We start from the raw sequence: 14002 nt of genomic DNA on the forward strand, positions 1-14002 counted from the left end.
TGCCCTCTACTTGATGATCCCTTACCAGCCATGTGCTCTTTGCCAGGTGATGGTCTGGCTTTCTGCTCCACCAGCCCACAGCCCGACAGACCCTCATGTCTGAATCTGGTTTTGCATTGGTGTAAACAAAATTCTGCTCTGCAGTGGGTAGTGTTATGTTGGTGTGCTGAGTGGCTTCTGAGAGGCAAAACTAACAGAGCAGGGGACTGCTGGAGTGGCCTCTGAGCAGAGCCCAAGGGGAAATGGTTTTAAGTTGAGGGAAGGGAGATTTAGGTTGGATGTCAGGGGGAAGTTCTTTACTGAGAGATGGCATGGTGCTGGAACAGGCTGCCCAGAGAGGTTGTGGATGCCCCGTCCCTGGAGGTGTTCAAGGCCAGGTTGGTTGGGGCCCTGGGCAGCCTAGTCTAGTATTGAATGTGGAGGTTGGTGGCCCTGTATGTGGCAGGGGGGTTGGAGAAGGGGAGTGATCCTTGAGGTCCCTTCCAACCCTGGCCATTCTGTGATTCTGTGAACGATTCTGGTTGTAACTCTGAAAGAGCAGAGTGAAAAGAGGGAAAATCTGCTCAACAGCAGTTGGGAGAGGGATGTGAGAAGTAGGAGAGAAGCAGTCCAGCAGCCCCGAAGATCAGTGCAGAAGGAAGACAAGAGGTGCTCCAGGTGCAGAGCAGAAGCTCCCTACACTCCAGGAGAGGCCCACCGTGGGGCAGGTTGTCCCCTTGCAGCCCATGGGCACCACGTTGAGCAGATCTCCACATGCATCAGCGTAAGGTCCTACACAGAGAAATGTCCTGGAAGGCATATGCAATATTGGAAAGGTAACTTAAGATATGATGTAGTAAGTCAAATCCTAGCTGTCTCACAGAGCTGCCCTGTGAGGCTTTAAGTATGATGCTGATGCTTTGGTTTCTTGTCCCCATCCAAAATGCAAGTGAATGGTCTGGAGGGGGGCAGTGGAGGGGATAGGGAAGGACCCTGGAAAGCTGCTATAGGGACCATGTAAGTATATGTGACTCAAAAGAAAGGCATAGACTTACGGGTTACTGTGAGTGAAAGAAAGGAAAACTACTTTCCTTCTTTAAAGGCAAGGGACTTTTATTACCTGAAGTAGCAGCTGAATGGACTTTTATTAATCTTTTCATTTGAGATCCAGAAAATATTGGCATCCTGTTCAGAGGCAAGGAGAAGTAAGTTTAACAAAAACTAATTCCTTTTTTGTAACTGCAAAGATGAATCAATCTCATAACCTCTAACACTGCAGATAGCAGCTCCAAAGGGAACATAAGTTGAGTTCTATTGTATATTTTTACTAGGATTTCACTTGAAAAAATCTGTGCTTTGAAACCTGGTATGGAAAGGTCAGAGCCCAGGAGCAGGTGGATGGTTATTTCGAGTGCAGGAATTTAGGGCAATGTCAAATTCCCCTTTTTGCTGAAACATATTAGAATGTTCCAGGGAAAGCCACAGTAGTCTCCTTGTGTGGGTATACACAGACACAGACTGCACACTCTCCTCCTGAGAATCCATTGCAGAGCAATTTGAAAGTGCAAAACATATATTTCATAGATTACCAGGAGGATCACTTTAATCAGCTTTGAGACCTGCTAATGCTGTAGAGATCTTTGAAGGACTACTGCTGTTTTTGTCTTCATGCAGCTGATGCAAGACAGAATGAACATCATGCCCTTGTGTCGTCGCTGGAGGAGATGCATCTCCATAGGTAACTGTACAATGGGCAGCTGCTTTTATGCATTGTATGGAACTGTGGGTGGACAGAATGAGCAACAGCAGCTTTGGGAATGCTTTAGAGCAAAAGGTCAGTGTGTATTCAGTAAATCTTTCTAATCTTTCATTGGCTGGAAGTCAATGTCACAGGTCTTGCAGCTTCTAGCAGAAGCATCAGAATACAGATAGCTTTAAATCAGCAGTGTATAAAGGGGAAAATATTTCTCTGTCTTCCTTAAATTGTTCTCATAGAAATCAAGATCAGCTGTGCTTGCAGCTGATATGCTTAAAGCTGTTAGTAAATTGTTTTAGGAACAGATGAATTACAGAAATGAAAAAAGCACTTGTGTGCTAGAATACTAATAGAATTACAATGTGCCAAAGGTATTTTTAGCTTCAACCAATATCAATACAGAGAAAAATGTCTCAAAGGTGGGAGGAGAGGAGACTGCAACTGTTCTCTTATAAGATTAGTTGGGACTGTCAGTTGTGCTAAGATTATTTCTGGTGTCCATTTCTGCAGTGTTTTTGTAATCACTTAATAGATGCACTGTACTTGGTAGCATGGCCCACAAATAGAATTACTGGTTATGGCAATCTAACATGGCATTGTAGCACTTTTGTTGGGTATAGGATCTTCCTTGGTTTGTGAGATTCATAGGAGAGATGCTTATTCTTTTTCGATCTCTTGGAATCCATTTTTGATTTAACCTCTGCTGCCTCATTTTCACTCTTTAATTTGCCTTGGCAATCAAATTTCTGAAAAAAAAAAACCCACCCCAGGAACTGCAAAGGATGGTACTGAAAGAAAGGTGTAGAATTATTTCTGAGCATTTTAAAGTGCAGTGGCTTCAGTGTTATGACTTCTCCATTGGATAGTAAGATTTTGAGCTAAAAATTCAAAAGAAATTTGATAAGGTTCATCTAAGAGGTTGAAAGTCCATGCAGAATGGATGCAGGACATGTTTTCATGTGTATGCACAGTGGAATCTGCATTTGGATTGGTACCTTGCATGTAAAATGCTTCCAAGTTATGTTAAAAGAGCTCTAAATCCAGTGTCTCAAATGCAGGCAATTTGCATTCATTTGCGTATTTTCTAATGTTTGCAAATGACTTTTGAGCTTGACTGACAGCAGGCCATGCCAATTCAGAGGTATTTTAAAGAAGAAAAAGAATGAGCTGAGCAGGATTGGATGAGGTGTGATGTCATCAGTAGATAAGCAGAAACAGAGTTCCCCAAAGTCTCAAAACTCTGTAACCCCCAAACAAGAAGCATCAGTGTTCGCTATTTCAGCTTCTGACAGACTCTTGGGTAAGTTGAAAATAGGAAATAACATAAAAAATGTTTCTTTGTTGCTATTAGGATACATACACTTTATAACCAATCCTCCTTCAACCAACCTTTTTGGTGCTTTTTATGGGGTTTGTTTAAGTTGTCATCAAGTTCTTCAAACTATCAGCACAAACTTCTTGTAGAACATTTAACTCAGTCTTAGTGCCTTTCCGTTACTTACTAAGTTGTTGGAAACCTGGAGTGTATGGGTCTTGGATTCAACTCTTAAAATTACCTACAGGTTTGAGAGAAGCCAATTTTTAGAACCAGCTCTTAGAAGACCAATTGCACGTGAAGATGTTTTGGGCTTGGGACTGAGGAGTTTTAGCACCGGGTTGGGAGATTCCCGTGTCTTACTGGAGTTGCAGAGCTTATTATGTGTTTAAATTTCTGGTGATGAAGGGTAGCTGCTGACGCAAGTATTCAGCTCTTTGTCAGGGTATTGAATCTCACTTATCTGTTGCAAGAGACCCATAGACCATTAACAGACACAGCATTGTCTACTAGAAAAAAATTATTGAAGCTCAGGTTATGATGACAAGCTGCTAGCAACTACGTGAGTGAGCTTGGAGAACAGCTGAAGGATGAATGGAATAGAGCTAGTGTCTAGAAAAGCCATTGTTGTCCAATGCATTACAGGATCTTAAACAACACTAATTTTAACTGGTATCAATTATTAGTGCTCCACTGATCTGCTCCTGGACTGTGTTTATTCTGAAATTGTGGTCATAACAATAAGTGACTGCACAGAGTTAAGTTTTAACGTCTTTAATCTTTCCTGTCTTCTACTGAAAGATGTGAGCTTATATGGTGTCTGTAGTTTGTTTTTCTTCTAGCTTTTCTTAACTTATCGGTGATACAGGTGCAGCTGTGGAATTTAGCTGACAGTTGTGGCTGTGAAGCATGAGGCAGAATAAGAATAGATTGCATTCGTCCCTTCTGCAGCTTTATTAGCTCAGCATTATCAGCAGGAGCTGCCTGGTTTTGACATTAAGTGAGCAGGTACAAAATGACTTGGGAGATGGAGAACAGCTATTTTAGGCAAAGTGTTATTCCTCTCGTGGCCTCATCAAGGTTGCATACAAGGATTGTTACAGGGAACAAACATCAGGCCTTTATTTTGCCATCCAAAGCAGCAAAAGAAAAAGAGGCCTTAACTCAGACTGCAGGCAATCCTTTCCTTTTCCTTGCCTAATTATTCTACCTTTTTTTTCCTTTTGATTAATGTCTTATTCACATAGAGGAATTTTATTGGGTGGACTTTCTTCTTATCCTTTACCTCAGTAAGAGCTCTGTTTTGTCTGTTGACATATCTGTTACATGTGATCTTGCATCTGAGTGTTCTCTGAGTTGTTGCTAAACTGTATTGCAGTTTTGATTCTAAACTGTATTGCAGTAGTTTGATTCTAGTTGCTGCTGCTTAATTTTTAATTCTAGTTTTCTGCTAGGAATTTGTTCTGTCATTGGTGACAACTCTTGGCTTCATCATTCAACTGGATTTGGTCACATGCATCAAAATCCAGGCTCCAGCTGTCTCTGCTTGCAGCATGTAATTCCATTCACTATCTGACTTAGCCTGCTGTTCAAGAACAAGCTGTGTTTCTTGCCTCTAACTCTTGAGGAGTTAAGAACTGGCAAATTTGTCATACTAGGATTGACTGGTATATGCGAGCTTTTCTTTCAGCTTCACTGAGCTCTGTTTATAGCAGGAATCTTTGCACTGTTTCCTGAATGGCAGTGTTAAGCATTGGTACTGTATTATTTATGTTCTTGATGACTGGATTAATGTGTGTTTAAGACTGACGTGTGCTGTAAGCTGCATGTAGCTCTCTAGTTTCAATGTAAGCGAGCCCAAACTATTGACCACTCACCTGACTTCTGGCTTTGAGTGATTACATGAAATTGTTCAAAGAATTGGTCTCACAGAAGGTTGACAGGTGACTTCTTTCCAACATGACAGCTTCTCTTGCAGAGCAGTACACTGTCTACTGTTTTAGACAGCTCTTTAGTTTTAAGTAACTTCTGAAATACTGAACATTGTCAAATTGGTTAACTTCCCTGCCCAACAGTCCCCTTCTTTGTCTTTGTTAATTTTGTTAGTCTACCTGCATTGTATGGCTATGCAGAGAACAGAGATGTTACAGAGCTGCTGGCTATTTAATTTCCTTTGCAATGTCTGGGTCGACTTGATTGATGACAACTCTTTTCCTGCATCTTGGATTTCAGAAAATAAACTTCCTTTGCTCAATCATATTCTGTCATGCCTCTAAAGCTTTATTTACTCTTAATATCCTTCTGGGGACCACTATGTTCATCTGATTCTCAATTTCCTTGTTTGTCTGCATCTAGCACAGAAGAAAATTTCTGTCTTTAAATCAGATTTTTCTGCTGTGCATAAAATATTTTTCATCCTTTCTGTGCATCTTTAAAACATCTTCAAAGGTATAGATGTGTTTTTGTCTTCTGTCTTGAACAGATAGGTTATCTGAAATGTTTAAACCTCAGCATTTCAAGTGTAGCTTGTAATAGAACCATTCCAGAGCAATCACAACTTTTTTGACTCAAATGCAAAATTTTAACCACTATAACTCTTGCTGTTAACAAATAGGAATTTGGGTTAACTAAAGAATAAATGTCTAACCTGATGTTTTGCTCAATTCAGCATGCTCAGTGAGAATCTGTTGGAACAAGAAAGTATTGAAAACAAAACAGCTTAAGAGAAATTTGGAGAATATACCTACCAGTTTTTGTGTCAGAACTGAGTTCACTTCCAACTTGTCTATTTCGTATTGTCACCAGCCTGTAGGAGAAGTAAATATCTTCCCCAGAACTGTTTCACTGTATGTAGTGCTGCTTCTGTTTTACGCATAAACTGCTAATCTGAGTGGGAGTAATCACCCAATCTCTGCGGTGTAATGCAGACAATACAAATAGACCATTTTGTTAGGGTTGCATGATGGGAGCCTCTTATCCTATTAGTGTAAGGGTTGTGTGGTTTTTAATGCTTGGAATGATGGAGACGAAGGGAAAACTTTCTGTTCCCTTAAATGCTTAAACAAGCATTTCCTGATTATACTCTGAAGCTTGTGTACTTATGTTCCCTCATTTACTGAGCATGTTGTAGCTAGCAAACAGCAGTTTGTAGAACTTGTCATGGCCTTCTTGTTGCTCTAGGCTGAAGTGCTGAATGCTCGTCCTCCAGTCTAAAAGACTTTAACTGCTTCTGTGTAGCCCTTACATTAGTAGGACTGATGCTGTTGCCTCTTTAGATGACTCTTTGCCCTTTAGCCTGATCAGACACTACTGGAGCAGAAGTGTCGTGTTAGTGAAGTTCTAGGCTAAAATACTCGAGGATTTTCTGCTTTTTCCTACTCACCATTTGTATTCTTGCAGGGATTTTGTCCTTGTTATATTACGTAGAAAGGATTGTTTTTTACTAAATGGCCTCAACAAAAGTTCTGTAGGACCCTGAGGCAACACCCCTGGGAGAACTGTGGAAATGTATCCTATGCTACTCTGCTTTATAACTGCCTATTAAATCTTAGGCAACTCCAAGTCATTGTGCCTACAGTAACTTCAGGTAGAGCAACTCTTGCATAATTCCTGGGAGAAGTGAGTGGTGATTTGCAATTGTATCAACTTCAAGGCTGTTTCTATGAACCCTGATACTTGCCTGCAAATGTCTAACCCCACCTTATTTTGCAGAACACCTCTCTAATAACAAAGAAGGGAAGTATGTTTAAAATGACTTCTGATGAGATGAGAACTAGGAAATAAAGGGCTCCACTGTAAGTTACTCCACAACTTCCTTTCTCAGACTCTCATATACAGTATTGCATTACTGAATGCTGTAGAAGCTTTCTCATTTTCAGAAAATAAGGCCTTAATGCTTATCATCAAGTTGTCACATGAACTGGTTATAACTCATTGTTAAAAGATTGCAGTCCTGGTTGGAACTGAGCTTTCATGGAAGACTGGGCAGCTGAAGTGCCCTACAACTCCTCTTAGGGCATGCTGTGCTCAGCCTGTTTGAACTTTTACCTTTAAGCATTTTCAGATTCCCGGTGAAGTGCATTGTGGTGGAATAGTGAATGGAGTTTATGAAACAGTGCAAGAAGGGAGTGTGTTTTGGGTAAAAGCAACTTGCTTCAACAAGGAGTTTGAAGCTTGGCTATGTAAAAGGTTAAGGACAATTCTCAGCTACAGAACTTCTCATTTGGTGTCATCTTTGGCACTCAGTGAATAGCTTGTGAAACTAACCATGTGAAAGAGAAGTTCATCAAGAAAGTGATGGTAACTCAAAGCCTGGAATGGCTTGTGAAGAACCAATTTTATTTCACTGCAAGAAAAATCCCAACTTGTCTGACACCTCTTGAAATATGTCTTACAGTTTCAGATATTCAATTTGCATCTCCTTTCTCTGAGGCTTAGCCTGTAACAGTACCACTTCATGTTCTGTCAAAGGCTCTTGGTAAGATTGTTTGCTTTTATTTATTTTATTTATTTTTCTTGGACAAAAAGTGTCTTTCAACTGTCTCTAAATTGAAAACCACTACGTAATACATTTGAGGTGACACAAGCAGCTGTGTCTGGTTGTTTGATGTTGGGCCTGTGACTGCCAAAGCTAAGAATCATAGAGCAGCGGAGGCTAGAAAGGACCTCTGGAGCCTGTAGTCCAACTCTGCTCAAGCAGGATCAGTTTCTTTAGTTCAGTGTTTTCATTTACTAGATCCTTGTCCTGCAGTGTGTGCGAAAGCCATAAGATTATTCTTGGCTGTCATACTTAGCATTACTTTAAGTTCCAAGCCTGACTCAGTGAAGATTTTCTGGTAAGTGCCATTGCAAACCTGCTCTTCCTCATAGTTTGTGATTCTGTTATAAGCACTTGATGGAGTGCTTCATTACTCTGTTAACACTTTTTCTTAAAAATGGAACGTGTTAGTAAAGCGATCAGGCACCTCTCCAAGACACAAGACAGAGGTAGTAACAATGATCTACTTTAAGAGAAAACGAGTGCATTGTAGTGAGTTCTCTTGTGACCTCTGATGGTTGGCAAGCTTCATAAGTGACTGATCTATGTATTAAAAAAAAAAAATATCAAAGAAACAAACTGCCAAATTCACAACTATTTAGTCAGAGAAGTTGTAATTAATAATGAGCAGGCATTAAGAAGATAGATTATATGTGGAAAAGACCACATTTGCAGGTCCAGTGAAGCAAGATTATTACGTTTTACTGAATTGTTTTTCAAATGATAACAACTGCAGTGTGAAGTTGTCTGGAGAAATCAGGCATGATGTCCTAATGATGAGAGAAAATAAGTTTTTTTTTTATTTTGTCAGGCTTTAGCCCTTACTTTTTTTAGAAAATTTATTACATAGTGTGAAATAAGAGCTTTAAACAACAATGCTTTACAAAAGGGTGTTTAAAACTCTACTCTTCCTCATGGAACTCTGAAAGCACAGTGGGAAATAATATTAGACTCCTGCTACAGGTGCCTCAGGTCTCAAAATTGAGGCCAGATGTATTAGGCACTGTTCAAATTCCACTGAGATCTCAGTTCTGTTAAAAATGACAAGTAGTAAGTGTTTTCCTGGATAATCACGGTGCTTTAGTAGCTCTTTGGAACCTTCACATCTACCTCTGGGGAGTCTGGCTCACTAGTATCTCGTAAGGCTTTTTTGTTTGGTTGATTCTTTAATTTACCTTTTATGATTTCTGCTTTACATAAATAGATCAAGACTCCATCAAGGTTTATTTTCTGAATAGAAGTGGGAATAATCACTTAATGGCATATTTTGATTTTGGTCAATGACAACTTTTGGCCAAGTACTTAAATTCTTCTTTCCCTTTTCCCTGAATTGCACACTCACAGGGTGAGAGCAATGTGGTGACCCTGGAATGGATTTCCATGATTTCTGGATGGGGAAGAAGTGGCAGGATGACTGGGAGGACCGACGGAGGAACTCAAGAGTAACTAGTTAAGCTGAACTGCTCAAGCAGTGAAAAGAATAGCAGTGTTTAAATGCTGAAGTAATACTGGATTATTCTTGCAGAATGTGCTTCTTTCTATCAAGATATCTTGACTTGACAGATTTCACACAGACAAATGTTAACTGTTTTGTATACAGGATGCAAATGCAAAATGATACACGTTTAAGATCAATTTAATGAGAATATCCAAAACCCTCTGTAGTTAACCATACCAACTAAGCAGGCTGTGATGGCCAATGTTCTACCGTTAATGTGTTCTGCTCTAGTTTTTCCCCAAAATAAATTGGATTGCAGTGATGCAAGATCTTGAAGAAATAAAAGAAAATGTAGATCCCATGGGACAAAAATCTTCCCTGAGTGCTAAGTTGGTCAGCCCTGAAGCAACATTAATGAACCCGATGACTTTGGATACAAAGAAGTAAACATTGCTGAAAAAGAGCTACACAAACTTCAGTCTTAAGTTCCACCCCTGTAGGAGCTGATCAAATCTGCATGGTCTGTATCCACACCTTTTCTCAACCAGTGAACAGAAATTAACTTGTTTTCACCTTTTTGAAGTGAGTCTGTGCATGGTCTGGTTCCCTTGAGGAAGATGCCTTCTGAAGGTGGTATTGCTTCTGGGACTGCTGTTCACCAGGAACCCTTCAGAAGCTTAGGACTCCTTAATCTTTCTGAATGTGAGGAATGAGAGCTTCTGCAGCCAGTGCATAGGTCACTATCTGCAGGCTTCTGGCTATGATCTGCTTAGAAACAGGGGAGGGAGGTGGAAGGCATTCCTGCTGGGCAGGATTAGTGGGTAATCTTCCAAAATGAGGCTTATTCCACTAAGAATTGAAGCAGCTGATTTGAACCACTTTCAAAAATGCAAACCCTCTTAGTACAGCTGCTTATACAAGCTCACAAGCTGGCTTTGAAGTCTCCTGCTATACCTAAAGAATGAGGTTTATGAATTTGTCTTTGGAGCATCTCTCTTGGCAGTAGAATGGTCAGGAAAATAGTATGTGAAGTAAACCTAAGTACCTTTGAATTTGGTCATCTGTCAGTTATTCCTAAAAGTTAAGACACAGCTCTGTGATAGTTGATAGTGAAGAAATCTGATGAACAGGAGGATTTCAAGAGTCAGAGGGAGTGAAATGGAAAAAAATGTAACAAGTAACGTCATGGAGGGGAGGGAAAATGTTTTTAATTGTATGCTTGCACAATTATAATTGTGCTTCTGTTCAGGAGCTTGACAAGGAAAACAGATGAAAGCTGCTTCCTTGCACTTAATGCTCTTAAGGGTGCTGCCCTTTGATCTCCACTCAGTTACACAACATGGAATCAATGGGAAAGAACAGCAAGTCTCTGCTCTTAGCTCTGTTTTTCTGGAGAGTAAAATGTTCAGGAGGATTGAGTGATCCTTTGTGTTGCGGCAAGTTTCTTCAGACTGAGTAACCTAACATAGTATTATAATGGCACAATCTTGCATGATATATAGTCTTACATATTTTATTTCAGGTGTTTGTTCATACATACAGCTTATTTTTGCTGTCTGAGTTAGTGTCAGATGTAAGCAAAGGAAATCAATTTATTAGCCTCCCCCAGGTTCAGTTTAATGTATCCAAAATATGAATTGGGCAAGAGATGGTGTTGTTGAAAGCATATTAGTTTAATTACAGTGGCTTCATTGGCCAGGTGTGAGCTCTGTGAAGTTTTTTTTGGTACTGAACTGTGTTGTAAAAACAAGCGGGTAATGTTGCCCTCTAGTGCTTAAAGTTTAGAGGTTGTAGAGCCAGTTTGCCGTGACAATAAAATTATCAGTAATTCGGAAAGCCTGGGATGGAGGAATAGAATATCAGCCTAGACTGGTTTATTTCTTATATACACACACACGAAGACAAGGCATATATTAGTAATATGTGAGAACTTAAGTGCTGAATGTATTAGGGCTGTAGTAGGGCTGCTGTCTTTCCCTCAAGCTGTAGTTAAGAAGGACACAATGAAATTTCAGGGGCGCTCTCTGTACTGAGTCCTTTTTAGGATCCGATCAGTTTGTTGCAGGTTGATACTAGCATAAATCAGAAATAGCTGCTGGATTTGGCTTTAACACTGATTAACACTGAGAAAGAACTACTGTATCTTTGAAAAATCTTAAAAAAAAACAAACAAAAAAAAAAAACAAAAAAAAACCAAAAAAAAAACAAAACCATGAAAACTTTAGAGGATTATTGTGATGTTATTCTTGTGTGTAGAGCCACCTTTGCTAGATTGTAAATCTGCGGCTTGTTTCTTATGCTGCTTATCAAGTGTTTGCAGCTCAAGTAACGCAGAGCATCTCCACGGCTCAGAATGGAAGGGGAAAGCTGGAATACATCCCTGCCTCAGAAATATTTTGAGGCTTGGCAGAGGAAATAGTTATTTTCCCTGTACCTGTGTTGGCTTTCTCTTAGTGCAGAGCGAAACAGTGCTTCACACAAGCAAGTTGGAGTTAAATTATTTTCAAGTCCAAGAACGCATCGTTGAAACCGTGAGCGTAAAGCTTTCAATCTCTTCGGTCCAGGTCCAAGCGTGGTGTTGGGGAAGGAGCTCTCAGGCCAGCGGTCTGCCTGTGGTGTCACTTGGGGGAAAAAGCCGTGGGTGAACTTCTCCCATCCCCGGGGGCCTCAGCGAGGTCCGCGTGCGTGGTTCTTTGCCTTGGGCTGCACCGGGCAGGGGCGCAGATGGGCGGCACCGAGCCCCGCAGCGGCGGTGCGCCCGTGCCTCCCGCCCGTGGGCTGGCCCTGCGCCGCTGCCTGGGGCTCTCCGGCAGCCGTCGGCCTCCGGGGGGGGGTTGCGGGGCCGGATCCCGGGGCGAAAGGTGGCCGCGGGGCGGAGCCCCTCCCGCTGTCTGAGGCTGGCGGGCAGCACCGCTGCCGGCTGCCCCCTCCCCGGCCCTGCATTATTTATCAGCCGCCGCCGTGGTAACCGGCGGGGAGGTGCTCCCGCGGGCGAAGCCGCGGCTCGGCCCGGCCTTTCTCCTCCCTCAGGCGCGGCCCCGGCGGGAGCTGACAGCCCGGGGTACCGAGGCTGCGGTGGGTGCGGCGGAGCGGGCGGGAGGGATGGAGGGAGGGATGGTGAGATGGATGGTGGCCCCGCGCTGACCGCCCCGCTCTCCCGCAGGACCGGTGTGTTCCCCCACGGGATACAAGAAGGCGGATGATGAGATGTCCGGAGCCACGTCCTCGGCGGATCTGGACGAGGCGCCAGCCCGCACCATTTACGTGAACCAGCCCCAGCAGAGCAAGTTCCGCGACAACTGGGTGAGGTACGGAGCTCCCCGCTTCTCCCCGCGCGGGCGGCTGCCGTGGGCACGGGAGGATCCGCCGCCCCTCCCTGCCCGCACCGCGCGGTCCGGCGGGGCGCAGCTCTGCGAGTGCGGTCAGAGCGCGGAGCCCGCAGAGCTGCTCGGGTGGGTTTTGGAATGGCAGGATCCGGTTCTCAGGTACGGGACGTGACCTGTGAAAATGTAGCGTCAGGTTTGGGTGAAGCTGGCTGGACGAACTCCATGCAGCGTACTCTTCAAAATGAGTGATGCTGAGATGTGAGGATAACTTAGACTAAGTGTAACAAAGTGCAGAATTGGAAGGAAGGAAAAAGCAAGTCTTAACAGGGCAGGAATAGCTGAAAAGTTTGCAAATCACATCTCTGTGCATTTGAGGCTGTGGTCCGGTTGTCTTTGTAACAAAGGCCAGTGGGCATTGTCATTGGCAGTCAGAGCCCTTCCAGTGTAGGTATATTTAAGTGCTGGTGTGATGAACGCCGTGCTGTTGTGGTTCAGAAAGGTGAGTAACGACCACTGCCACAGGGCTGTGAGGATGTGTAAGAACACAAAAGCAGCGCTGTTTGGTTAGCGAGGTGAGCAGATGGCTGCTGTCATGACCAAGGAGTGTTATTTAGCAGGCATCCGTTAGTGCACATGTTTGGGTCATTGTTCAGGGAACGGTTTACACAGTGAGTGCCTTTATGAAAATACAAAAGAATTTTATATCCTGTTGAAATGATGGTTTTCATTGGCTGTTTTACTGCACGTATATCATCAGAGGCAATTTGAAGAATATCATCTCAAAGATTGCTGGTCTGTGTAGTGCAGCAACTTGCACATGATTTTCTAAACAACTTCTACTTATAATATGCTAGCCTATGGAAGCCTATGGCCTAGGAGGAGTTAAAGTTACAGATTTTCATTGTGTCTTGTTTTTTCTACATGGACAACACCATCAAATGTTTTTTCACTTTTTTCTTTCTTAAATATTGTATGAGTTTGATGCTTTTTAGGGATAGAGTATTTGTATTTTTCCTACTTGACAGTAAAAACTGAGGGGATGAAGATTGGCTTAATGGCTGTTTACGGGGGTGGGTAGTGATAGGACAAGGGGGAATAGTTTTAAATTGAGACAGGGGAGGTTTAGGTTAGATAATAGAAGGAAGTTTTTCACCCAGAGGGTGGTGACACACTGGAACAGGTTGCCCAAGGAGGCTGTGGATGCCCCATCCCTGGAGGCATTCAAGGCCAGTCTGGATGTGGCTCTGGGCAGCCTGGTCTGCTGGTTGGTGACCCTGCACATAGCAGGGGGGTTGAAACTCAATGATATTTGTGGTCCTTTTTCAACCCAGGCCATTCTATGATTCTATGATTAACGCATAGTTTAGGTTTTTCTGAAGGCATTCAGTTTTGATCTGGTGAAATTGTATGGAAATATAGGGTGTAACTGTGTTATTACTAAGAGTTAGTTCTTGCTGGCTTTGTTGCCAGTGCTTGAGCAAGCTGTAACCAGTTTGCAGTCCAGATGCCATCCTCTGGTACCTAAGGGGCATTTCAATAGCTGTTGGAACTGACTTCACACTGGTTTGCCTCCAAACTTGAGTGGTTTGATCCAGGAGGAGTACTGGTGTAACTAAGGACAAGAAGGGGAAAGCAGAGATGTTTGCGTTGC

At 42.5% G+C, this 14002-nt stretch overlaps 1 protein-coding gene across 6 annotated transcripts in view; it reads left to right on the forward strand.

The window, feature by feature from the left end:
- The window catches only part of ATP8A2 (ATPase phospholipid transporting 8A2), a 318618-nt gene that overhangs the window by 22689 nt on the left and 281927 nt on the right, over positions 1 to 14002 (forward strand). For 3 of the 6 annotated variants that reach the window (XM_090133805.1, XM_090133804.1, XM_031615872.2), the window contains exon 2: positions 12189 to 12333. In XM_090133805.1, coding sequence (XP_089989931.1) covers positions 12233 to 12333 — 101 coding nt within the window. In that variant the 5' untranslated portion in view covers positions 12189 to 12232. Of the gene's footprint in view, positions 1 to 1653; positions 1718 to 12008; positions 12101 to 12188; positions 12334 to 14002 lie in introns of those variants that run through there. The other 3 variants (XM_031615871.2, XM_090133803.1, XM_090133806.1) reach the window with 2 other exon arrangements.

The sequence above is a fragment of the Phasianus colchicus genome, chromosome 1 (genome assembly GCF_987193195.1).
Source record: "Phasianus colchicus chromosome 1, bPhaCol1.hap1.1, whole genome shotgun sequence".
Taxonomy (NCBI): Eukaryota; Metazoa; Chordata; class Aves; order Galliformes; family Phasianidae; genus Phasianus; species Phasianus colchicus.